General features: G+C 39.9%; 3 protein-coding genes and 1 non-coding gene across 5 annotated transcripts; 3 read left to right on the forward strand and 1 right to left on the reverse strand.

The window, feature by feature from the left end:
* Positions 1 to 113: 113 nt before the first annotated feature.
* LOC130139405 (probable thiol methyltransferase 2) lies at positions 114 to 9,128 on the reverse strand. Of its 2 annotated transcripts, none has more exons than XM_056316281.1 (8): positions 8,970 to 9,128; positions 2,890 to 3,020; positions 2,706 to 2,792; positions 1,868 to 1,968; positions 1,671 to 1,770; positions 1,201 to 1,247; positions 980 to 1,058; positions 114 to 463 (listed from the first exon to the last, which is right to left on the reverse strand). In XM_056316281.1, the coding sequence occupies exons 1-8, from the start codon at positions 9,070 to 9,072 to the stop codon at positions 410 to 412; spliced, it is 702 nt and encodes a 233-aa protein (XP_056172256.1). In that variant the 5' UTR covers positions 9,073 to 9,128; the 3' UTR covers positions 114 to 409. The 2 variants fall into 2 exon arrangements, with proteins under 2 accessions (XP_056172256.1, XP_056172255.1); XM_056316280.1 differs by lacking the exon at positions 8,970 to 9,128 and adding an exon at positions 4,075 to 4,357.
* Positions 9,129 to 11,316: 2,188 nt separating this feature from the next.
* LOC115667052 (inositol 1,3,4-trisphosphate 5/6-kinase 4-like) lies at positions 11,317 to 18,996 on the forward strand. Its single transcript, XM_056316795.1, has 12 exons — positions 11,317 to 11,519; positions 11,906 to 11,941; positions 12,436 to 12,634; positions 13,948 to 14,039; positions 14,155 to 14,223; positions 14,622 to 14,824; positions 15,240 to 15,393; positions 15,609 to 15,722; positions 16,844 to 16,906; positions 17,427 to 17,572; positions 17,695 to 17,851; positions 18,548 to 18,996. The coding sequence occupies exons 1-12, from the start codon at positions 11,388 to 11,390 to the stop codon at positions 18,683 to 18,685; spliced, it is 1,503 nt and encodes a 500-aa protein (XP_056172770.1). The 5' UTR covers positions 11,317 to 11,387; the 3' UTR covers positions 18,686 to 18,996.
* A 1,163-nt stretch (positions 18,997 to 20,159) lies between these two features.
* Positions 20,160 to 20,233, forward strand: TRNAI-AAU (transfer RNA isoleucine (anticodon AAU)). Its single transcript has one exon. It is a non-coding gene; the product is annotated as a tRNA-Ile (tRNA).
* Positions 20,234 to 20,809: 576 nt separating this feature from the next.
* LOC130139577 (outer envelope pore protein 37, chloroplastic-like) lies at positions 20,810 to 24,216 on the forward strand. Its single transcript, XM_056316812.1, has 6 exons — positions 20,810 to 21,220; positions 21,487 to 21,576; positions 22,177 to 22,347; positions 22,516 to 22,610; positions 23,298 to 23,418; positions 23,874 to 24,216. The coding sequence occupies exons 1-6, from the start codon at positions 20,825 to 20,827 to the stop codon at positions 24,003 to 24,005; spliced, it is 1,005 nt and encodes a 334-aa protein (XP_056172787.1). The 5' UTR covers positions 20,810 to 20,824; the 3' UTR covers positions 24,006 to 24,216.
* Positions 24,217 to 26,512: the final 2,296 nt, after the last annotated feature.

A 26,512-nucleotide genomic window follows, 5' to 3' on the forward strand; every position in this document is an offset into this window, starting at 1 on the left:
ACAATACAACCTTGCTCGATGCTGTTGTTGCAAATCGGTAAAAACTTAAACTTACGTGAACAATTGCATTGATTGAATTTGTGATGGTAGGTAGAACTGTAAAAGTTTCGAAGTTAGAGGATACAATCAGGTCTTGCTCCTCCTTTTAATCAACTTTGGAAAGTGCTTTTCTTACTCAACAACAAGCTTGCACCCGAGCACCCAGCTCATTTTTCGAGCTGAATCAGTCGGCATGCTCAGTAATCAAGTCCAGAGTATCTGTACATATAGAAGTACCAAAAATTATAAAGACTGAAGGAGAAATGAGGGGAAGAGGGAAAGTAAATTTGCCTCTCGACTTTTACTTCTTGCTTGTAGTTTCTCTGATTGATGTACGACGAGATTGGAGGATTGAGAATGTTGTAAGATATCACAGCGAGGAGTTGTTTATTATCTTCTTCCACCTTCCAATCTTTTCCTTTCCCTGGAAAACAGAAAAGTCATGTTAGAGCTCTTTGATATATGAGCGCACATACTGACACACGTGATGAGACAGCAACCTTTTCACTCTTCTGTATGCAACAGGAAGAGGAGTGTTGCATACACTGCTGACAAATCTTTGCTTTCAACAGTTTCGGTAAAGCTTCATCAGTTAATCAAAGTCTAGACGATAAACCAGTGAGAAAGGGTATCACCACCAACAACGCTACTACACTGCTTGTCCCACCTTAAACAGCTTAACGAGATCGACCTAGCCTATTTGGATAGTAGAGTTCTCAAATATCGGGTGTAGAGTTTCGGTCCATTTTGTCCCTTATTCGTCTCGGTATGCCTTTTCAATATGAACTTTTCCAATTCTATCAAGTATCAATCAAGTGAATAATTGACTTAGAATGTCTCACAACATTACAAAGGCAGGAACACAACAACCAAAGGTTCATATAATAGAATCAACAACCAGAAGTTCATGTCAAGAATAGAAGCAACCATCTAAGCATACCTTGCGGGGTCCAACAGCCAGTTCATTATCCATAATGGAGATAGCCTTGAAGCCCATGGGACACAATACCTCCTCGTAACTGTACAAAAAGAAATTAGCCTATTTTGCAGCCATAAAGCTAGTGGCATGGCATTTACTATAGCACATATTATGCAGCATTCCGCTCATGACACACTTATAAACTACACTGGCATCTAGACCACTAAAAAATGAGAGCTTACTCTGATATTGATACTTTATAAGGAGGTCCACCAATGTGATCGCTGATCTGCACAACCAATGAAGAACCATAAGATACATAGATATAACCTGACATATTCTTCAACAATCAATTATAACCATTGAATTTTCCAAGAACTATTATGGAGCATCCTATAATCAGTAGAAAACTAGGGATTAATATCAGAAACCTGGTCAGCTTTAAAAAAAGCTGAAAACTTCTTTCTATGAAAGAAGGAAAGAGAAAAGAGAGGAAAAGGGGATAAAGAAAAAGAAACAAGCAAAGTGAAATGTGCTATAATTTTTTCACATCCTTCAGCCATCATAAGAATGTGGACCTTAATAGTATTCGCCAATTTCCCAAGTCCATTCAGAGACTGATTTACAGAGTCAAAGTAATTCTGTTCGATTGTGAAAAGAAGCATCGATAGAAAGGAATAAGAAAAGCATATTAGACAGTTAAAATTAGAACCGGAAACATCAGGGTGATGAGCTCGCCATCTGGTCTCAATAATTCACTCATTCGCTCTGCCCATGCTCCTCTTATTTCTGGCTCAATTGCACAAAAGAACCTGCTCGTTGGGGGGAAAGGAAAAATCTGATCACCATTGATTTCCTCACAGAAATGGAAGAAGATGAAAAGAACACAAATGGCTTAATTTGACTTACGTGTAATCAAAAATAAGATCAAAGAGCTCTGTTGGATTCCAAGTGAAGAAATCCTCCTTCAGGAAGATGAAATGATTTGCATTTGGTGATGAAGAGAATAGCTGTCTCATGCGTAAGATGCTAAATGAGACTTTGGAAAAGAGAATCAGCTAAACAAACATCTCACTACGGAACACAAACTCAAATTCCAGACCACATCAACTTTTTTAAGCACATGATACACACTAACTGAAGAGAAAAACCATACAAAGCATATTCTGGCACGAGAGCTTCACTTTGGAATTTAAAGGCATTCTTCACTAATCTCAAGAATAAAAATAGATGTTGGCATGCTATATGATTGCCTAATTAATGAACCGACAGAATACAAAAGAGCTAATCCGCTATTATAAATGGATAATACAATAAACTAAATGGTACTCCGGTACCAAATCTTATGTGAAAACATAGAAGAGATATGCTCCACTCAAATCTTATCTACAGGTAAAGTGACATTACTAGCAAGCAGCGAAGCGACAGTCTCTTGGTTCTTAGCATGTCACAGTATTCTAACAGTCATAATTATGTGACAAAATTATGCAGCTGCTATGCCCATGATACTAAAGAAGGAAATGCGTCATTTCTAGTCCCTAGCATTTTCAGTTGATAGTAGCCACAGAAATTTATAGTCCCACAAGGGCAACTTGGAGCAAAAAGAAAAGGAAGATGTCAGATCATCACCTTCATGGGATACTGAAATGAGTTGCTACATACAGGAAAGAAGAGGAAAACACAGTATACACTTATAATCAAAGAAATTGTGCTGATGCATATATTCAAGCCCAAGAAGTGTTCTTACCTGTATTGCTCTCTGTATGGCGATTTCTGATATGTCTATTCCCACAACAGAGCGGTCAGGACAGGCAATAGATACCACATCATAGCCCTGCCCTATCCAAGGAACCTTCGTAAGGGCCAAAACAGCAGTATTTGCTTTGGATCTCATAGGTTACTCGAATAATTGAAGAGATGGTACTGCTTACAGAGCCACATCCAGGAACAAGAGCCCTGCCTTTTGGAAGAGCACCCATCTGGTGAAGCTGCTGAATTATTGGGGTCGGTCGTCCTAAGTCCCAAGGGGTCAATCCTTGCTCCCAGCACTTCTCCCAACCATCTAATAAGTCAGGGACTAGAGTTATTATATTACCATATCAATTGTAATTCGTAAGTTTGACAGCCCAACATACCCCTACAGCCCCCAACCCACCCCCCCCTGGGAAAAAAAAATGATACAAAATAAATAACACACGGAGAATTCTTCCCCTTTGAAACCATCTTCCTAGAAAATGTTAACAAAAGAAGATTTACTTTTAGGCTCTTCAAACGGAGGCCTGGGGACCAGTGAAATTATATCAACCAATGTCTCCAACAACCTCATGGGCCATCTTTTGAAAACTATCTTGCCTAATCAAATTGTATAAAAGACTATTTTTGGATCAAAACCGTTCATATGTCCTTAGAACAATGTTGACAGGACACAAAGCTTGTCGATACTTTCATCTGTCAAGACTTCATGCTTTTTATTATTACAAACGCATCCACCAAGGTGTAACCTCACTACTAAAGATATTTGATCTCTATAAATTCTCTTCCCTTGAAATTTATTTCCAGGGAAAGTACAAAAGGAAATGAACCCATCAGTGATATGGACTAAACTCACGTTGTCAACCTTCGATTTGACCAAACACAATCTTAAATTCATCCTCAGTTGCTATTTCTACGGCTGCATTGGAAGTTCTGTTAGGATTTTGACAGTCTTCCGTCCAAAAGGACGTCTTTTGAACTTCTGCAATAAAATAAAACGCCACTCCACATGTCCCATTTGATGGTTTGGTATTAAAATCTTCCCCCAAAGCACGTTTGCAAAATCAACGTAACTCTACGAGAATTCTCGACCTTACTCTGCTTCTGCAATAACAAAAAACTAGCGTCGAATTTCCTCAAAATTGAGCTGGAGAGATAGCGAAACGTCAATCAATCGCCAACACGCATTCAACAAAACCGTCCGCGCAATCTCGGAGCAAACCCCTCATAGACAAAGGCGTGCAAGGCAACACAGCGGCGACTTCAACCCGGCCGATACAACAGTAAACGCGCGGGAAGAAGCAGAATCACCGGAAGAAACGAAGCAAAGCGCACGGAAATCGAGAGAGAGCTCCGAGGAGTACCAGTCGACTCTCGGTGGACGAGTTGCTTGATCCGATCGACGTGGGTGGCGAGCTTGGACTTGGAGGCGCCGCCGCCGCCGCCGCCCTCCCCGCCGTTCGCGGCGGCCATCCGGGTGGCGCCGGCCTCCGCTCCGCCCCCGCGCCGGCGGCCGCAGTTGCAGTACGTCGACGACGGAAACGGGATCGCCAGTCGCAGAGCTCCGATGGATGATGCTACAAGGGAAGCCGAAGACGAAGAAGGAAGAGTAGCGAAAGAGAGAGTTCGCATTTAGCGCGAGGCGACGTGCTTAACGCCCACTGTTTTGCGCTGATCCTTGTTTAAAATCCGCGAGCCGAGTAACGGCGGAAGACGAGTAGTAGACAACTGTAATTTTGATTTAGAAGGGATAAGGACACAAACAGTTAATAAACTTTGGCTTAATATGTAATGTAATTTTCAAATTTTTAATTTGTTCAATGTAGTTCTCGAACTTTAGATTAATGTTCAATGTAGTCCCTGAATTTTTAATTTGTTTGATGTGATCCCCGAACTTTTTGTACATGTTTAGTGTAGTTCTTGAATGCAGTCCCGGACTTTAATTAATGGAATGACTACATTGAATATTTTCATATAGTTCATGGACTAAATTGAATATGTACCAAAAGTTCAGAGATGATATCGAACAAATTAAAAATTCAGGGACCACATTGCACATTGGGTCAAAGTTCAGGGACCTTATTGAACAGATTAAAAATTCACGGACCACATTGCACATTGGGTCAAAGTTTAGAGATTATTTTTGTCATTTCCCCCGATTTAGAACTGATAAAATGGGCCGGGCCCGAGTTGGGCATTTTACCCGAAAGTCTTTACCCAAGCCTGTTCATGATTTTAGACAACAATATTAATTATTTATTTGGATTTTTGTTTGGTCTATCGTCGGTGTAAGAGATTGCTTTACATGTTCGAGATGTGGTTTTCTTTGAGCGTCAAATCATTGGAGACACTAACGAACCAAGGAGGTCAAAGAATGCAGCTCGGCATTATGTTAATTTCAGCTCAAATCCTCTTATCGTGTTGGGTGGAAATCACCAAGGTGAAGTGCAAGGAAGTTGTGAAAACCTTGAAGCCGATGAGTTTACGAGAAATGTTGATTCCTCGTGAAAATAATTAAGCCAAAACAGTAAGTTGAGCAAGAACAACCCTTTGAGCAAGAACATCCCTTCATGCCTCAAGTAAGAAGACTAGTAAGAAGGCATAGACCTTCACAGAGATATCGGCCCCTGCAAATATGTGTTACTCACGGGTGCAGGAGAGCTAGAAACTTATCAAGAGGCCATGTCATGTGACAAAAAGAATGAGTCATGAAGCCATGTAAGAGGAGCTCTAATTCTCGCATAAGAACCACATATTTGAATGGGTGAAATTGACTAAGGGCAAGAGAACACTAAAAAAAAAGTGGGTGTATAAGTTATAAACAAATGAAAGCCTTAATACAAGGTTAGGCTTGTTGTGAATGGCTTTTATCAAAAGAAGAATTGATTTTGAAGAGTTTTTCTCATGAGTGGTAAGAATGACTTATATCTGAGTTGTTTTTGGTTTGGCAGCTAGGTTTGAATATAAATTGAACAACAAACTTTTTTTCCGTTGAGACTTAGAAAGAGAAATATTTATGGAGCACCCTAAAGGGTTTTAAAGCTGAAGGTAAGGGGCATCTTCTAAGCAGGTTGAGGAAAAGCTTATGTGGCATCAAGTAAGCGTAACACAGTGCTGCATGAAGTTTGAATCATTAATGAAAGGTCATGATTATGGTAAGATAAATTCTGATTCTTGTGTCTTTAATCTTTAGATAATGGGTTTACTATCCTCCTACTATATATGGATGATATATTGACAGTTGGTCATGATGCTGAGATAATCAAAAACTTGAAAAATGAGTTGAGTAAAGTTTTAACAATGAAGATTTATGACTAGCTAAGCAAATCATTGGCATGAAAATTAGTCGTGGCAAAAAGAATAGGATACTTTGGCCAAGAGAAGTATATTTAAAAAGTGTTAGAGAAATTCAACATAAGCAAATATAAATCGGTAAGTACTCAACTTGCTGGCCACTTAAAGTTGAGAAATAAAGAGTGTTTAACAAGTGAGAAAGAGATGATGAAAATTTCTTATGCACTAACCGCAAGTAATTTGATATATGCCATTAATTTGTACAAGAGTGAATAGTTCTCATGCAATTGCTGTTGTGAGCAGGTTTCTCTCAAGGTAATAAAAATTGGACTTTCGTAAAAAAATGGATTTTGAGATATCTTAGAGGCACTTTGAGAGTTTTCTTGTGCTTTGGAATTGAGAAGCCTGAGTTTTTTTTTTTTGCTAGAAGAGAAGCCTGAGTTGAGTAGCTACTCAAATGCATGTTATACCAATGATATTATCTCTCAAAAGTTTACATTATGTTACATGATGACTTTTACTTGTGAAGCGGTTTTATGGCAATCATGAATAAAAAAATGTCACTTCACCAAAGCAAGTAAGGAATTCTTGTGCGTGAAGAAATTCTTACAAAAGTTGAACTTGATGCAAGAAAATTTTGTTTTGTATTGTGATGTACCTTAGTAAAGATGTGGTGTTGCACTCTAGATCGAAACGTATTAATGTAAAATATCATTGGATGCAAGAGCAATCAGAAAAGAAGCTTTTTCTACTTGAGAAAGTTCACACCGATGACAATGGATCCGAAATAATGATCGAAACCTTGCCCATGGTGAAATGTGAGTCTTGTAGAAATAAAGGGAAAAGTATTAGAAAAGTCATAAATATTCTGCAATGATGCCAATTGAGATCTAAATTTTTTGTTTTTATGCTAATTCAGTCCTCCCGGCTAATTTTGATTGGATATTACTGACGTGGACATCGGCCAGTCTACATGGCACCGCCGGTGCTAACATAGACAATTTTTAATAATATTTTTTCGATTTTTTAATTTTTTTTTCTTTTTTTCCTTGTTTTCTTTCTTTTTTTTCTCCTTTCTTCTACCTTTGGCCGGTGACCAAACACCGAACATTGGCCATGGCGGTCGCCTAGCCTCGCCTGGGTGAGGCCGCCGTTGCCTACCATAGGCAAGGCCTGGCCAACCCTCGCCTGAGCGAGGGCAGGCAAGGCTCGGCGAGGGTCGGCCTGACCCAAGCCAAGGCGGTCTCGCCAGATTTGGCGAGGGGAGCCCTCACCAGGGCATGCGGGCAACGGTGGCCTCGTCCCGGCAAGGCTAGGCGGCCAGCCATGGCCACTAGCCGGTGTTCGTCATAGGCCAAAGGTAGAAACAAGGAAAAAGAAAAAAGAAGAAAAAATTCAGAAAAAAAATTTTAAAAATTAATAAAATATTAAAATATTATTCAAAATTATCCATGTCAGCGCTAGCGCCGGCGATGCAACGCAGACCGGCCGACATCTACATCATCAATATCTGATCAAAATTAGCTAGAAGGATTGAATTGACACAAAGGCAAATAGCTTAGGACTCATTTGACACAAAAAAAAAATTTATGACTAAATTGACATCAATACAAAAAGTTTAGGACTTTTTTGGTACGATGAAACTTCCCTCGTAAGCCGGAAGGGGAGATCTGATGGGCGAGGTCTGCCTCATGGGACTAGCTCATCATAAACTAAAAGAAAAGGCAAAAAGAAAATAAGAGGAGTTGAACGTTCATAGAGTGGGGACGTTCACTAAAGAAACGGAAAAGAAATAGATGCAGAGAGAGGGTAGCTTTAGAGAGAAGAGGCGATCAGATTTAATGGTCAAACCTTGTCGGAATCGGTTGGAATTTTAGTATGTTGTTCGTGAGATCAAAATCTACGAGTTGATTGTTTTTGTTTGTTGAAATCCTTTTCCAAATTGTCTCCAATTTCTCTGGCCATACTTAGATCTTCTTGCTTCTTTGTATTATTACACTTTTGTACCGACGAAATATTGTTGTATTGTTCATCTGTTGTGTAGCAACTCAGTCCGATGAGGGTGGGGACTGTTTGTCGGGATCAGAGAGTTCGAACAATAAGCAACTCTCAGCAGGTTTTTAGAATGATGAAGGGAATGAGAATAAACCGAATTACGCATTGAATAGAGCGAGGGCATTCTTGGGATATACATGTAAAATTGGAATTAAATCACAAGAGACGCCTTTTGATGCAACGGCAACGCTTGGTATTAAAATTTCAATATTAACTGTGCATGAGTGGCCTCTTAAAAAAGTGGACACCAATACGCCAAATGACAAAACCATGAGTCTCGTTATATGACGGGTTAAAACGCACAATACCTCGAATGAGTTAATATAGAGATATCACAACATGACATTAAAGGGGGACCTCCTCCAATAAGTGTGTGGTTCGAGGATGGATCACGAGAAAGCCGATGGGCTTGTAAAGACCCGTTCTGACAAAGGCTAGGAGTGTTCGCTGAGGTCAGAAGACCCGTTCCGGCGGCTGCCGGCAGGCTTTCATGAAAATTTTAATTCTTTTGAGTTAAATGAGAATTAGCCCTTCACCGTTTAGGACACCACAATCGTCATTACACACTAATAACTTCCAGACACACAAATTCCAAAAAAAAATAAAAAAAAAATACGGGTTGAGTACGACAACAGAGGGTTGACTACCAGTGTTCGTTGGCCCAGGTGGTAAGGAGCCTGGGTTCCCTTAAGCAAGGTCTCGAGTTCGAGCCTCATGTAAGGAGCAAACAGCACCGGGAGAGCCACCCCTTGCGGGTCCGACAGTGCTCGATTCCGGATTTAGTCGGGAATACCACGGATACCGGAAGGTCATAGACAAAAAAAGAGAAGAAGAAGAGGAAGAAGAAGAACAGAGGGTTGACTCTTTCAAAGGTTTTACACAACCGGAGAGCAAAGGGGGATTAACGTACCTTCAGGAAAGCTGTGGATCAGCTCCTGGAAGGCTGATAAATTCGGCAATAACGATGTCGCCTCAGTCTCCTCTGTTTCTCCCTGCGGTTGTTCGGTCGCCATCTCTCGGAGCCCGCCGCGAACGAAGAATGAAATGCCGGTGAATGTGGGCTGTGAATGCCGAAGAGCCGACGTACATATAAACAAACTTGAGCAAGAGGGGACCGCTTGATGAGCCAAAATTCAGGGACCATGTCACCCGCAATATTACGAATTGTATAATGGCATCGCCCATGGTGTTACGAATTGTATAATGGTATGGTTAGACATATATGTTCGCCCATGGTGTTACGAATTGTATAATGGTATGGTTAGACTTATATGTTGGGAGGCGTACAAAGGAAGAGGGGACCACGTGATGAGCGAGCCAAAATTCAGGGATTGTATCGCCCGTGATGTTACGAATTTTATATAATCGTATGGTTGGACAGTAACGGAGCATCGGCTGGTTGACATTGCCCCAATCCACTTGCCGACGGCGACGCTCCATCCACTTCCTTCTGTGAAGTAGATTGATAAAAGAATAGGGCATATTAGCTCATTATTTGAAAAAAAAAAATTCAGCTCAGCGGGTGACGGAGGTGTGCATCGGTCTCGGTCCAATCCGTAAACCGAACCGGCCGATTCTGGTTGGTTCCCGAAGAGACCGGTTCAGTTCCTAGTAAGTAGTAACACATAAGGAATCGGACGGACAGGACCACTCGGATCGGATAATGGTTGCCGAGATGTATAATTTGAGCGCATGGGAATCGATATCGGCTGTTCCTGCAGCTGAACTCTTGGTTCTAAGAATGTAACGAGTGTTAGAACTAGTATGCTGAATTCTTGTCTGAAGTTCCAATACAGTTTCGACTCTTGCATTATAGGAGGGACTATTCATGTTGTCTCGAGACTTGTAATCAGTTAAGAACGGCGCGAATGTCTCTCCAACTGTCACGTTACGTATCATAAGATCGCCAGTCGAGCCCTGAAATCGCTTTTGATCGATGAAACTTGTGTTGCTCTTCAGGGTGTTTGTCTTGCTGATGTGCAGCTGTAGGACTCTGCCATTACATGCCATCGATCATTGACTGCCCTGCAAGTATCACAGATCAATCTGAGATGGAAGCTGGCATTGAAAGCACAACAAGAAATCGAGCCGGCACGTACATCTGAAACCGGGTGGAGCGCAACAAAATGGGTTAAGTCTTATGTTCTCGGTTTCGCTTTTTCTCTGCGCGATGTGCGCGCACGATTCGTGAAAGCGTGTCTTGTCGCACATCGAGTTCGGGGAGTCGATGCTTCTTCGAGCGGTCGAACAGGACAAAAGCGATTGCAGCCCCGGCGAAGGCTGCGAAATGAAAGATGCAGCCCCGGTCGGATACGTAAACAAAACCGAGTTCGGCCGATGCTACACCCGATGCATCCTCCGCGGCATCCATGCATATCTCGCGAAGCTACAGGCATGCTTAACCGCGACGCGCTTGGCAAGCTTTGCTTCTTCATCGTTAGATGATGGATCTCCTGGCAAATGGAGTTCTGCAATGAACTCCTGATATAACCATAGAGAGTGAGGAAAGCTATCTGTCTCGCTAACGTTCTTTGACAATCGATTCCCTAAATCTTAGAAGAGTTTAAGATTTTGTTCTCTCAATATTTATAATAAAATAATCGATTTCATATAAAAATTGTGAATATAATTCCGATAATTATAATTTTTTTAGTCGCTATCGTTTGTTTATATTATATAACCGTAAATGCCATAACTTTCTTACGGCGCTCGCCGGAGTACCATAACATTTTTTTTTACCACTTGAGTGCCATAACGTAAAAAAAAAATGCTTATTTGAATGCCATAACTTTTTAAAAATATTCACTCAAGTGCTGGAAATATGACGTAGTATTGCACTTGTCACCGTTTTTAAAAAGTTATGATATTCGAGTGATCAATTGAAAAGAAGTTATGGCATTCAAGCGAGCCCCATGCCAAAAAAAAAATTTGCGACACTCAAGTGGTGATCAATTGAAAAAAAAAAAGTTATGGCACGCTCGGCCCCCCAATCAGAAGGAAATTTTTTCCTTCTCTCTCCTGGTTATGCCCTGCGTTTAACGTCCCGGAGTCGAGACAAGCCAGTTTAAGGACTTACTTAGGTCCAAACTATAGCCTCGTTTTTGTTAAAAAGGAAAAAAAAATTTGATGAAATGGGATACAATTTCACGAATAATTTATAAATAGAGTACATATTAATTTTTGCATATTCATAATAAAGTTACATACTAGAATAGAAGAATCTGATTCCCGGCTTGCCACTTCCACTACTATTGCTTCCTTCTTCAACCTCCGTGGCCCTCGGTGCGCACCTAGCAAAAACGTATTCTACAGAGAGAGAGAGAGAGAAATGGCGAGGGCAGTGAGAGGAGTGATTCTGGACGAGTCGGTGCTGTTGGCTGCGCTCGGAGATGGCAGCTCTCTTCTGCAACCGGACGCCGACCCTCTTCTCAGCAGGCTTCGCCACTCGCGGATCCCCACGGTTCTCTCTCGTTCCTTCTCTCTCTCTCTCTCCCCTTCCTTCCTCTTCTCAGGCCGCCATTTGCGCGTGTGGCATTGGTCGTGGGCTCGCATCTCGCGCGCCCGCGCAGTTCTCGCCGTTTCGGCCCCATCGTCGTCGTCCCCATTCGTCACTTGGGTCCTCCTCAAATTGGAGACTTGCCGAGTGATTTTGGAAAATTTTGACTGCTGCTCCGTTGTTCCCTTTCCCTTTTTATTCCTCACACTTTATTTTCCATGGAAGGCCGTGGGGGTCCCTCTTCGTCTTCCCTCGCCTTTGATTCTGACCGTGGATCTTGCAGCGTCCGCGGGCTCTTTTTAGCTGGTTTTAAGGGGTCATTGTATTGAGCTGTTCGTTTATCTTCGCAGGGAATCTTGAACGAGGACAACGCGTCGGCTGAGAAGGTTGTTTTGTTGTGCCTGTCTGTTTTTCAAGATCTGAATTACTGGGGAAAATTGAAAATTCGAAAGCTTAGCCTTTTCACTTTGGCGTTGATATTTTCGTTTTCATAGAAAGAACGAAATGCCTTTGCATGCTATGCTCTCGCTGCACCTGGTGTGAATCTCGGATTCTCAAATGGATTTTTCATGCAGCTTACAGAGTAATCTGATTTTGATCATTATATTGCATCCGGAAGTGTATGTTGGAAGTACATGGAAATTCACTCCACCGAGCAATTTAGGGATGAATTGTTAACTTCTGCTACCTTTAGCTTTACTGCTTGTGCGTCCCTTATCTCGATTACAGATCTATTTTCTGATTGTATGTGCTTGTCTTTGCATACCCATTGTGTAAGGTTGCAAGTTCATGCTCTGCCTCTTGCCATTGTCCATGCATTAATATGTGTGCATCAACTCTATCTTAATTATAACGATTTTGTCTGCTTGATGTAGTGTAGGTGGGTCTTTTGAAAAAGCTGGCAACAACATACTCCTTAGATTACTTTACCTTCAATCCTTACTCCATAGATGATGCCACACGTGATATTCGTGAAGCATGGGGGGAAACTGAAGGGCATATTCTGTACGTGGTCTCTGAGACGAAGAAGGAAGCCTGCGTTAGATTGAGAAGCTGCAGTTGGTTGACTACTGTTGTCAGTAAGTGGCATGATATTTGCTTTCTTGCTAGCTTTTCCGTATGTTGTAGGAGACAGGTGGAGTTAGGCAAAGGACATAAAACTTTGGTTTACAGCACAAAAAATCATGTCATGCATTATGTAAGAAGTGGATGGCATGCTTCACAGTATTATGTAGATCTCTCTGATCGAAGTAACTTGTGCAATCTAGATCTTGATCTCATTTTCCTTCTTGGCAACCTTCTAAAATTTGAAATGCCTGTTACCTAACTTAGTAGTTCTTCGATATTACTGGGTGATGGCCATAAAACTAAGGCATTGAGAATGAATATATGAGAGTACTAGTGCATGCTGGAAGCATCATTTTCGTGAGTAACATTGCATACCACATGCTTCTTTTACAAAATGACTTGAGGGACCACTTGCTAATTTGTTTGTAAATGTATAATCATACATTCTTGTTATATACAAACACACATATTTACATACATGTATCAATTATGAAACATATAAACTTTACTGCTTGATTAGGCTTGCGAGCCGTGCCTGTCTTAATTATTGTGAATCTCCCCTTGATTGGATTGATAGTTTTGCCACTTGCACTTGATAGGATGGAGTTGAGCTCGAGCAATTTGATTGTTGAGTTTTGGCGGGTAGACTAGTTTAATCACAGGTCACTATCAAACAATGGCTTCTGGTTTTCTTTCTGCCATATGCGTTCATGTTGCATGAGTAGCTATTAATCAATTAAAGCTAAAAGAGATCTTCAATCTTATCAGACTATCTATCCTTTTTGCTTGTATTTATATTTGGGCAAAATCCACCAAAAACCCTAAACTGTGCCCATTGCCCTAAACTTTTTTCTGTGACACCAAACATCCCGAACTTGTACCTGTTTGAAATATTTACCCTCCGTCAAAGTTCTGGTAATGAGAACCATTAAAAATCTACCTACATGGACGCCGGAAAGCAAATAGTGACATGGCGCCCACATGATTTCAATAAAATAAAAATGGTGTTGTTTTGACTAAAAAAGTATCTAACGGAACCTTGACGGAGGGTAAATGTGTCACATAGGTACAAGTTTGAGGTTTTTTATATCACAAATTTTTTTTAAGGTAAATATGTTACAATGGACATAGTTTGGGGTTTTTAATGTCACAAAAAAAGTTCAAGCTAAATGTGTCACAGTGGGCATAGTTTGGGATTTTTTATGGCTTTTTCCCTTTATATTGCAATACTGGCAAATATGCCGATTCAGTTTGGTCAGGGAGTTAGCTAGTCAACATTGTTATTGTTCTTTTTGTCTAAACTGCTAATAGTTTTCCAATTCAGAACTCAACAGCAGCAATAAGTGTGAGAATTGGGGCTTGCATATTAACATGCTTGGAGAACTCCCTTTGACTATATGCAACTTAATTAAAAAGGTAGTTTATTTCTACTCTGCCGTTTCATAAAGTGATAGCTCTTCCTATCTTCTTGTCACTTTAAGTGCATTCCTAATTACGTGATACTATTTCCTGTTCTTAATGCACATTGAAGGAAAGTGGGAATGATGTCCTGAAAATTGGTTACGTTATGAAGCCATCACGTGAAGAAGACTTTGCTAAGGTGAGCACCAATGGTGGAGGTAAGTTAGAATCATTAATAAAAGGAATTCTAGGTGCTACTTAGAAAACTTACACCAGCCATGACATTATCTTTATCAAAAGATAAAATCATGGAGTAGGATACTTTTTCTAGGGTGTAATACTTCATGGAATGTCTGATTCTCTGTATGTTACTTGGCCCTGAAGATCCTTGGCTCTCCAGCACCTTCATTTAGTTTGTGAAACTCATGAAATAAAAAACATAGAAATTCCAATTCTTGTTATCATCTGAAACAGCTGAAAGTGCTTCTAATGGTGCTGTCATATATCTATTGATTCTTTTCTGCTGCTCATCCTTATGCTGAAGTCTCCAGACTTTGGGGGTAACTTTTACAAAGATGGTTTTGGTAACTGTTGCAGAGAGGGGCATTCCCAATGTATCCTACTCAAAATGGGCTGTGTTTTGTGCCTCTCATCTTCAAACTCCCACTGGCTTCTCAATTACAAGGGGTGGACTTGGTTCTTCATAAAGCTACTGATGAAATAGTATCCTTCAACTTGAACAGCTTTTCAGAACTAACTGAAAGAGTTACTTTCAGTGAAGGCATGCAAGAACTGAAAAGGTTACTTCTACTACTATTGGCAATTTGCATATAAATGTTTTATCTCATTGTATAAACTGCTGCAACACATATTTACGAGTTGTTTGAATTTTTCTGTTTTCTCATTTGATTTTGATGACAAAATTTCAATTAGTATGATCTATATTTTATTTAATATGCTTAGTTTATCAAGTGCGAGATGCTGTTACTTAACTCATAATGCAAGTGAGCTTCATCACGAGGTGCTTTGCTGGCATATGGTTGACCAAATGCAATAAAAATCTCATACAAGGAATGCTATTCTTGCACATCTTAGCGTTTCTGTTCCAATTGTTATCAAACTAGACAACTAGAGACAAAAGGACCAGTGAAACTCTGTGGTGTTAGAGAAATGAAAGGTTAATCCATGTTGCTATTCATGTTTTTCCCTTGGCAGGTACTTGGAACATAATCCACAGTGTTGTGTCATTGATCCATTTGATAAAGTTTACCCTGTATTGGATCGACTGGAGATTCAAAATATACTATGTGGACTACAGGATCTCAGCATGAAGGACAGTTGCAAAATCAGGGGTCCCCATCATCTCAAGGTACTTTGTTGATGGTGTCTGTTTTTGGCAAGCATATATTGTTAACATAGCCTGGTGATCTCTTTTTTGGACAACACTTCCTTAAACTGCATCCATGAGTATTGTAGATAAATGTTCCAATTTTAGGCACTTTAAGTCTAATTGGCTGTTTCTGAATTTTTTGTAGAATTTGTAGAGATCAGCTCTAGATCGATCTGAAGTTTATATGTGTGCAGGTTGATACTTTCAACGAGCCTGAATTAATAACAAGACTTTCAGAAGCGAAGCTCTCTCCTCCCTTTATAGTAAAACCACAAGTTGCCTGTGGAGTAGCTGATGCTCATAGTATGGTACTGATATTCATTTCTTTTTTGTCCTTGATTATGCAACTTCAACTTCAGTTTCATTTCAAATGAAGTTTTAGTCCTAGAGTAGCTATTCTATATCCGTTGTTCCTACTCTATTCTATTTGCACTACTTATTGCTTGATTTTCATTGAAGAGTTTTAAGTTTTCTTTAATAGACAAAATAAGGTGACTTTATATTCTTGAAATCCATCGTTGTCGCAAAAGATGCTTCTCTTTTTTTCCATCCTTACCTTTCATGAAATCTGTAGTCGAAATATGATGACTTCCATTCATATTTTGCTTTTGCCATGCTTAGCAATACCTTCTTTTGATGGGACATTGCAATGCAAATACGCTCCACAAGCACTCTCTGCTTTGGCTACGTATTGGCAGCGTGGTCCATCGAACTGAGTTTTCGCTTTTTCTTTTTGGTGAATTCGTCCTACTGATTTGAAGGATAGATGAATACTAGAATGCAAAATAGGTTAGTCCACCACCACCTCCAACACCAGCCACCAAAGGAAAAGAGGGGGCTCGGTGGAGAAAGAAAGTAGAACATAGAAAAGGACTTGTGAGAAGGAAGATGGTAGAAAATATTTTGGACTGTGATAGATTATGTCTCCTCGAAGGTTCTCCTATTCTTGTCTGCAGCAAGTTATCGGGGACCTCTATATCTTACTATATAAACAACAACAATGACAAAGCCTTAGCCTACTAAGTGGGGTTAGCAGTATGAATCCTTTATGTCCTTGCAGTCGATCTTCATTAGATCCTTATAGGTTCTAACTATTGCGTATCTTTCCTTAATGTCTTCTCGCACATCCTTGTATGTTTTTAGGTGGCCCTCCTTACTAAAGCGTCTCCACATCCTTGTGTGGTAAAACTTCTCTTAATTCATGAAGACCGTCCCACTGTCAGCATAACTAGCTGACCTGTTAATGTAGGAAGTTGCAAATTCAACTTGTCTCTTTGCTATTACAGTAAACTAGTTATATGGACCTTTGTTTGGCATAAAATAGTGCATCTTTGTCTCGGCATGTATTATGCGCAAGTTTATCATCACTTTATAGCAGTGAATTTCTAGCTTGCGAATGTATGATGATTCCTTTTGAACAATGTACCAGGCCATTGTGTTCAAAGTTGAGGATTTCAAAGATTTGAAAGTTCCAGTTCCAGCAATTATTCAGGTACCTTCGCAAAACAATTGTGTGGCAAATCTATTGTTGATTTTACATGATTGATGTAGCGTTAGTTGGTTTAGTTATGCATATTCTAGTAATGTCACTTACTTACAAATTGGATGATCTTGACATCCAATCGTGGACTCTCTGTTATTGCTAAAAATATAATCTGGGAGAACTACTATATGAACATCTGTTGGTGTTGGGTTAATAGTTCTCTGGAAAATATTTGTATGTCAGTCTTATTTGGGAAAGGTTTTATAGTATGATGGGCTCAAAAATATTTCGTCCTTTGTCTTTGCATACAATTCCATCTCTAAGTTTTAAAGAAAATTTGCACATTGAGAGCGAGACAACAAGAGGATTGTTTGCTGAGCTCTGTCGGTTCCCGCTCATGGTCTGTGTCTTTTTGACTTTTGATGCTGCTTCACAGTCAAAATTTTTAGCATGGGTGTCGCAATGAATTGGTTATGATATCTTGATATTTTTTATTGGTAATTGTTTTTGATGATCCCTCATATTACAGGAGTACGTTGATCATTCTTCTACCTTATATAAATTTTATGTCCTGGGAGATAAAGTTTTCCATGCTGTAAAAAAATCTATCCCAAATGGTGATGCGCTGATGAAATTACCTGAGACAAACGGACGACAACCTCTTGTCTTTGACAGGTCTTTCTTGCATTTCTTCTGTTTGAATTGATACATACAGGGCACGTACATTTCTTCTTGTATATAGAGGTGTCTTTAGAAATAATTGGTATTAGCTTTTGACAGAAGAATTTCGTTTACAGTTTGAAATCTCTACCTACTGTCACGAACTCTCAGTCCAGTGGAGATGAATCTATTGCCAAGACTTCTGCCGGGTCTCTCAATCTTGATCTGGTCACTGATGCTGCAAAGTGGCTTTCTGAAAGGCTTGACCTGACCATCTTTGGCTTTGATGTTGTCGTAAGTTACCATTTGTATCATCTTGGAATCTCGAATGTTATCAGTTCAAAAGTTCCTAGGTTCAGGGAGATGAGAGTATGCATTATTATACTTCTAGAGGAGAGAAATGAAGTGCTAAGCTACTACTAATTTATGTGACTTTAGAAAGATACTGAGGATGGTGGGTCCTCAGTAAGACCAACAACTTGTCATGAATAATAGTTGACATTTGTTCCCCTCCAGCCTCTAATACAGATTTTCCATATCTTAGGACAACCAGAATTGCATTTTTGTGTCGAACTTAAAGAAGCCGAATAGTGGAATCACAGATTGTACAACAACCTGCTTAGTCAGCTCTGGTTGAGGTCACGTACTTATTTTACTTTTCACAGATACATTAGTGTTTTGAATAAAATAATCATGCTTATTCATGTGGTTAAAAGTTTTTTCTTCAGATAATGAAAACCGCTTTGTTGAGAATGAATTACTTAGGAAAAGAAAAATATCAACAAAAGTACAGTATGGGACAAACTCTTTTTTTATTCTGATGGACTGAATGTTATAGTGAAGGTAAATAAAGAGTGGTGAGGAACTGGCATAATACTTTGCCGGTTGACCCTTTCGGGTGTTTAACTTGTCACCACTGCGATAAACTGAACTTCGAGAGTTTTCTGACTTTTCGTATTCATCATCTATTGCTGGTCTGTGGAATTTCAGGTTCAGGATGGAACTCGGGATCATGTAATTGTAGATCTGAACTATCTCCCGTCGTTCAAGGAGGTGCCTGATGACATCGCAATACCTGCATTTTGGCATGCTATCAGAAGGAGGTATGAACTGAGGAGGACGAACTGATAAGAAGGTGGTTCGCCATTTTGATTTCCATCTGCAAATTTTTTGATCTCAACTAACTTTATAGAAGGGGTCTAAAGTGGATAACTTTGGAGATGAGGCACTTCATATGGCATTCTCTTTTGTTTTCGTGCGTAGTCTCCATGATTAGTATGCATCTGCCTGTCCTCCCAATTGGCTTCTCAGAAATTTATTTAAAGGCACAATGATAGAAGTGTGACTTCTATAAGGATAAGTGATCATCGACTTCTCATGGGTGTAACTACAGTTTTACAGTTTGGGCATGCCTGAGAAAGATGCCACATTTTTAAGCTCGATGTTGGGTTGGATATTCTAGAGATTCGGTTGAAAGATATGCTCGGTTACATAGTCCTTTCGAATTGTTCGGCTGGTGGGGCATGACGGCCAATCTTAAATCGTCTTGAGAGGATTCTTCAATTTGGATCATATCCTCGTTTCGGCCTACTGAACAACTTGTCAACAACTGGACTCAACACATTTGAGTCATTTTCTAATAGGTAACAAGAGGTGAGTTCTCGGGGAAAAATTTTGTTGGTTTAAAGATGAGATGAGGCCTTTTGTTAAGCATGTGATAGATGATGGAATCAAACCTTCCTTGTCATACAATGGTTTCTCTTTACAAGTCTGAAGTTATTTCTCAAAGTTTTATAGTCACTAGTGGAGCTGATGGACGAAGTAGCAGTGTCAATCTGCTGAGCATCATTCATAGTGAATTGCCCAGCAAACAAGCATGCTTTGGGAAAAGACTGCTGAATTGTGGAAGCTCAGGAGATCCTTTAATCCATGGCATGATTTGCTCGAAGCAACTGTCATCGGTCCGAAAAATAAACCCGGAAAAACTGCACGTTACGTTGTATGTTTCGTGTTTCTAGATTGTTTTAGTCCTTATCGCGTGGACTGGAGAACCGAAACTGTTTCTTTAGAGAATGTATTTCGCGTATTAGATGCACCGAGCATCGACTTTATTACAAACAAATCTCGGCTTCGCAAGCGGGCGAAGGGGATAAAGAGAAGGATGTCGCATTGGTGGATTGAACGAACTTCTGTGTGGCAAAGAAAAGAGACAAGGACGTTCTACATTATGATTAATATGGTTTGAAACATGATAGCTAAATTGTCAAATGTGTTATAATGATAGGATTTCCTCGATGACCATCTCTCTCTCTCTCGTGTAATTGCCAGGTAACTAATTAAGATTAACAGATTTACGAGCAGTCATTATTTTGGCAAATGAATAATCTCAAATTAAGTGCACTCAATAAATGCTTTGACGGCACTTATCAATCCATTGAGACCACGTATCTGTACCAAAGCCGCTTATGGTTTTAATACGACGCTTTGTACTAGTACCGTATTTGATGAACTACCGTTTACTAGTGAAAAAGTAGACTGAAATCTGCGCGGTCCTTGCTTGTGAAATATTATACCCTTTTTCTGAGAAAATGCACAGCAAAATGGCCTATTAGCTCAGTTGGTTAGAGCGTCGTGCTAATAACGCGAAGGTCGCAGGTTCGAGACCTGCATGGGCCATCATTTTTGTTATCTTTTTTTGGCAAATAAAGAACCTCGAAATTAAAAGCTTGTTTGTGTCATAAAGGAAATATTCTCTGGATTTCTATAATAAGACAAATAAAAAATGTCCCCTTTTTTTTCGACAAATGAATTTTTAACTTATTCAATATGATTCCTGAATTTTGCTCTAATGTTCAATGTAATTCATGAACTTTTTGTACATTTTTAATTTAGTTCTTAAACTACAAGAAAATGTTTAATGTAATTCTTTCATTAATCCAAGTTTATGGACTATATTGATTATTTTTATAAAAGTTCAGGGATCACATTACACATTTTATTAAAATTTAGGGATTATTTGTGTTATTCTGCAAAAAAAAATATACATTAGAAAAAATCAAACTCCCCTAGAAATATTAAATCGATTTTGAATTTTGAAGTCCCCGCTGGCACGAGCCATCCAAAAAAAAAAATCAAATCCATTTTCCGCTCAATTTAGAAAAAGAAAAAAAAGGCTGTACACACACACCGAGCGCTTGAACTCAGCCAAACTCTCTCTCTCTCTCTCTCTCTCTCTACTCTCTCTCTCTCTCTAACACGGCGGCATCAATGGCTGACCCCTCCTCGTCGCCACCGCCACCGCCACCGCCTGCGAACCCTCACCGCCTGCTCCCCCCGCCGCCGCCAGGCTCCGAACCGCCGCCGCCGCAGCAGCCCCGGATCCTCTTCTCGTTCCCGAAGAGGCCGGCCCTCCGGGTCACCTCCGAGTACGACAGCGACAGCTCCGTCTTCCTCCACAAGGTCTCCTGCAAGCTCCTCGACGGCCTCGCCAAGCTCAAGCTCTCCTTCGGCAACGACAAGAGGGGCGAGATCACCCAGCCCCAGCTGGCCTTCGTCTCCAAGCACCTCTCCATACACTACGACGTCGAGGAGCAGAACGCGCTCGTCAAGTCCTCGTTCGACGTCGGGCCGAGGTTGCATCTCAAGGCCGCGCGCGACGTCAAGGTCTGTCGATCCTTCCTTGACCTCGATTCGACTCCAATTTGATTGAATTTGAAAATTGCTAGGTTGGGAAATTTGGAGTGTTATTTTAAAAATGCTAACTTTGAGCTCGATTGCTGTCCGTCAGATGGAGGATATATAGCGATGTGCTGTTTATGCGAGCTTGTATTTCAGTAAAAAGCGTGTGGGTCTTGAATTGTTGCCTTATCTGCTGAGCTTGCGATTTGTGGCCATTGATTGCTTTTTGATGAGTCTTTTTGCTTGATCAGGCACAAGAAGGAGAGGTGTCCCTGGTTGCGGACCTTGCCGAACCCGGTTATGCGCTCGAGCTGTCGTCTCCTGTACCTACCGTGGGATTGGTTAGTAGATCCCTTTGCAAAGTTGTTGAAGTATCTTTAATCTGTGTTTATGTAACCCCGGGTTTATAGCAACGAGTGGTGTACTCCTGATGCCGCCTGTTTGAGGTGCTTTTTCGTCACTGACAGCTTCTGATGGCTCATCGCTGAATATGAAATAGTTAGCCATTATCGATATGCTTGTGAGGCTAGTATGTCGACATGAGTTGAAAACAGGGGAAAACAGAAGGGTACAGGTGCTAAACAATGGGCCAAAAAGCCTCAATTGAGTTTGAGAGGACGCCCATGAGATCTAGTTTTTGACTGTTCTACCGAGCATCTGCAATTTTCTTGATGGATTTTCTTTCCACTTCTCTTGCAGTTCAGAAATGTGTATGTTCTGATCCTCAAATTCTTTTCAATTTATGAAATAACATCCAATTTGTGAGAAGATTAGAAGTTTCATGCTGTTGAGGCATTATTGTTAAAGATTTATCTCCACGACATTTCAAATCCATTCCTCAAGGAGGAGATTGTCCATCACCCTTATGCTGAATTATTTATGATCATATATTTTAGCACTGCCTAATCATTCTCGTATTGACTTGCTATCCTTATTTATAGCCAAGGGCAACACTAAAGTTCCCTCTTGGTGAAGTCTCACTGGAAGAAAGAGAAGAGGAGGAAGTGAAGAGAACGTTGTCAGTAAGTGGGATTCTTAAAAGTCAAATCTGGAATGGAGTGTGCACTGCCCAATATGCAGAGGAAGAACTGAAACTAAGATATTGTTTTAAGGTGGTTCTTCTTTGCTTTTGTGTTTTTTGAACTTGTGGGGCTTCTTTTTTTCTTTTATTGGCTAATTCTTTTCTCCTAGTCCAGGGATTTACTGCTCGATATGGTTTCATTTCATTCTGCGTGAGCATATTCCATGCCCTTAATTGGAGAGCATTATGTTAACTGCAGGATGAGGAGATGTCATTTATCCCAACCATTACTCTGCCTTCAAATTCTCTGTCGGTTGCGCTCAAGCGTAGATTTAGTCCTTCTAGCAAGTTGAGGTTAGAATACTCCGTTATGCCTTTTTCAATACCACCTATTAGTCACTTAGTCTGATTACGATATCTAGCAATTCAATGATGAATTTGGCAATGGATGTTGCTTATGGCCCATCAGCTATATTATTTACTTTTTGCTGATGAAGCAACTGGTGTTGTGACCGTAACTGAAAAATGATTAGCTAGATATTCGTTTTTTTCCCAGAGTTCCTGGCTTGACTTCTCTGTTTGGTTCATGTTCAAATTCTCCAATGACATAACAAGCTCTGTCACAGACTCACAGTCAATTTGGTTAGCTATGATTAGTTTTTGGACATGTTACGTGTGATGATTTGTATTAAAATCTGCCTTTGAAGCAATGCTTTTGTCATCGATTCCCAAACTGGCATACAATTCTTGATGACGAATATGCATTTAGAGTATGAAGTTTCATAAACAGAGGCAGTGAGGTGGTATTAACCATCGATTTACATTTGCATGCTGGTCTTTAACTGGAGATCATAACAGGTTCTCCATTACTTAATCTGTGTTCACCCATTTTGTTTTGTCACCTAGGCATTTTTAACCATGTCACTAAACTTAGTACACTTACCTGCGCTCGTTTTTTTATTTTTTTTCAGTAGTTCATATCAGCTTGATTTTTCTAATTGAGGGACAGGTTATGATTAATCTTATTTGTTCAATGGTTAGCTACTGGTACAATTTCGATTCCAATTACTGGAGTGCAGTTTACAAGCAAACTTATGGCAAGGATTTCAAGTTTAAGGCTGGGTACGATTCGGAGGTCCGCCTAGGTTGGGCATCTCTTTGGGTAAGTGCTATATTTGTAGGCATTTCCACATTGAGGCCTCAAGAATATCTTGATATGAGTAAAGCACTACTACAAGGATATTCAAAGCCTTATCCCACTTGATGGGGTCAGTTCTTGAGGAAATAACAAATCTAGTACCCAATATGGGAACAAGTCTCTGTTGTGGTCTTAAAGAGTTGCTATGCTCAATTGCACATTTCTCTCCACTTTCTGTAGTTGAATTAGGTTAGTCGAATGTGAATAGCCTTGTCATTTGCACGAAGTTAAGTATCTAAATATTTCCACATGAAAGAAAAAAACTACTTCCCAGTGCCTGGTAAGTTAAGGTTAGGGATTTTTTATTTGCCTTAACACTGTTCCTCCTTTGATTTAAAGGACTTATTGCTTAAAAATCACTTTTACAAGTTCCTTAGAGTTGGCGGTGAATTTTGACTTCAAAGAGCTTCCTGATCTAGGTTGGAGATGAAGACGGCAAAGCGAAGACAGCGCCAATGAAGATGAAAGTTCAGTTCATGCTCCAAGTGCCACAAGACGACATTAACTCATCAGTCCTGATGTTCCGTGTTAAAAAGAGGTGGGATATATGATCAGCTGTGTTGGACGAGAGGGTGTCGCAGTGCAAGAATGCGCCACTGCCATGCGTGTTCCGTAAGGTAGTGCAATTTATGTATCACCTGCTGTCATGTCCATATTTCCTAAATGAAAGAGGTTTACTGTTATCCAATCTCGTGTATCTTACATCAAATTAGCCATCCGTTGACATAAATCTGGTGGTTGCAGCAATTTAATCATTTAAAGTGTCCTTCCCAGGCTACGACGGATAAATCTTTGGCAGCTAGAGTTGCGAAGTGTTTCTGTTAGAAATATGTAGATGTGGCCAACTTTTTAGAAATTAAAGGTGGAAAAAGAACAGATTGGAGTTCCGTGACTTTCTCTCGGTAACTCTATTTGGACTTGCATGACTTTCCACATCTTTCTTGAGCTTGCAAGAAAATGACTGGGTGAAAATCACATCAGCTAGCCTGCTGGGAGAAATGGAGGGAACTTTGTTTTTGCCAAGCAACTAGCCTTCCAAAAGATAGTCCCTAGCTCTTCTATAGGTGGGATATACCTCTCTTACCTGTCAGCAAGAGGGACAATGACGTTAATGATCCTTGAATTTTTATCTGTTGTGCCATTGTTGATACTTAGTTTTTCGATTAAGTGTGAGGGTTATATTAGTCAATTTTTCAATTTGAAGGGCATTTTGGTCATTTTCCAAGTTTATCTATTTGAAAATGTTTGAGAGGGAATATGAGTCAATTTATGGTTAATTTTATATGTTTGAAGATGTTTTCAAAATAAGAAGAAAGAGGTAGTGATGATGAATGGGGAGTTAGTTTAATCTAGCATAGGAAAGTCCCTAAACCCGAATATCGGGTTCGGACTCTAAGGTGGCCTTTCACATCTTATTGGGTTTCTATCCGTTCTAGAACAAGTTACTGGCAAATCTATCATAATAATGATTTACTTCAAAGAACGTGTGTAATTGGTAGGATTTACGAGGGTCCGTGCAAAGGGAAAAATTGAATAAGCTATTAATTCAAGTGCTCTATAAGATTTATCTTCTCTACTGGTGGTGGAATAATTGACCAATGTAAAGGAACTTGCCAACAGAAATCTAATCACCAAATCTCGGATGAAGAGCCAAGAGTCGTGCATCAACCCTGGGACCTGAACGTGACTCTCATATTCCTTCAAAACATTTTAATAAAGAAAACGTGACTAACGAATCAAATAATTTCTTGCAAGTTAGGAACATTGCGCGAGGACCGTGAAGAAAAAAAGGGAAAAAGAAGAACTTAAATGGGTCTAAATTACAGACGAGAGAAGGAAAAAAAGAAGAAGAGGAACATGAAGTGGGTCCAAGTTAAAGAGTCGGGTTCAGGATTGTAGCATCGCTTTGCTTTTTCTTTTTGTTGGTCAAAGAGAACTTTTGTTCAATTCCGAAGGTAATGAGACGCAGGATCCCATAAAAGGAGCATCAAAAACTGAGCAAATTTCAAAGAGCTTGAGGGGGATGTGCTACCCAATGTGGTGGAAGATTGTTTTTGTTTATGGACCTTAACTACTCAATCCGCTGCTCGATTGGTTTCTCTTTCACAATGGGCTAATAAAACATTTGAGAGTTGGCCCAATAGGTCACGGGCCTACACGATAAGTACTTTTACTTCCCACATAAACTGATAGGTGCTATTCAATGCTTGAACTAAAGCCAAACGGTTAGAGTGTACTTCAACTTGGAGACGTTTGTGTCTTCTTGAGAGGAGGTATTGCAGAGCTTGAAGAAGTGCTCGGGTTTCAGCTTGAATGGCCAAGGAGATCCGGCCAATTTTCAACGCAACTCGTTAACATGACCTGAAAAGGACACGTGATCGTTAGTGCATTCAGATTGAGTTTAAACGGATTAATACAAATAATAAACGTGTCCTTTGCTATTCGATCCTTTTTTAATATGTTTATGACACGTTTAGACACGACCGGTTCAATACGTTAATCTATCTTGGATTGATGTAAATTCACTAGATATATTGAAAAGAGTAACCTATATATAACTATAATTTGAACCATCTTATTTGTCGAGTGGTTGATACTGGAAAGGGTGAGGAGAAACAACTAGTGTGATTACCTCCTTTGAATGTAACCCATACATAATTATAAATATGGCCTGTTAGGTTCTCAATTTTAAATTTTTTTAAGAGGATTTTATTTTCTTGATATGGAGGATGACCTACTTATCTTATGCAAGTACACTTATATGACTTGTTAGATAGTATCTTATTCATCAAGAATCTCAAGTGTCTTGTTATATATGGTATCACCAAACATTTCACTAAACTAATGATCGATACTAAAGTTTTATAGTTAGAAACTCGGGCAGTTATGGTGGATGTGCAAATAGAATTGAGCTCGGACCGGTTTGACAACAAAACACCAAATCGATACAAAAGCAATAAAAATCATCCATGCATGGGATACTTTTCTTCTTCCATTTAATGCATGAGGCAACTTACTTCTGTTCATTTGCGAAAATGGTTGGTTCACTATTCTTTTG

This window comes from Syzygium oleosum, unplaced genomic scaffold, assembly GCF_021117445.2.
Source record: "Syzygium oleosum isolate NSW1041296 unplaced genomic scaffold, Sole_v2.1 Sole_v2.12, whole genome shotgun sequence".
NCBI lineage: Eukaryota > Viridiplantae > Streptophyta > Magnoliopsida > Myrtales > Myrtaceae > Syzygium > Syzygium oleosum.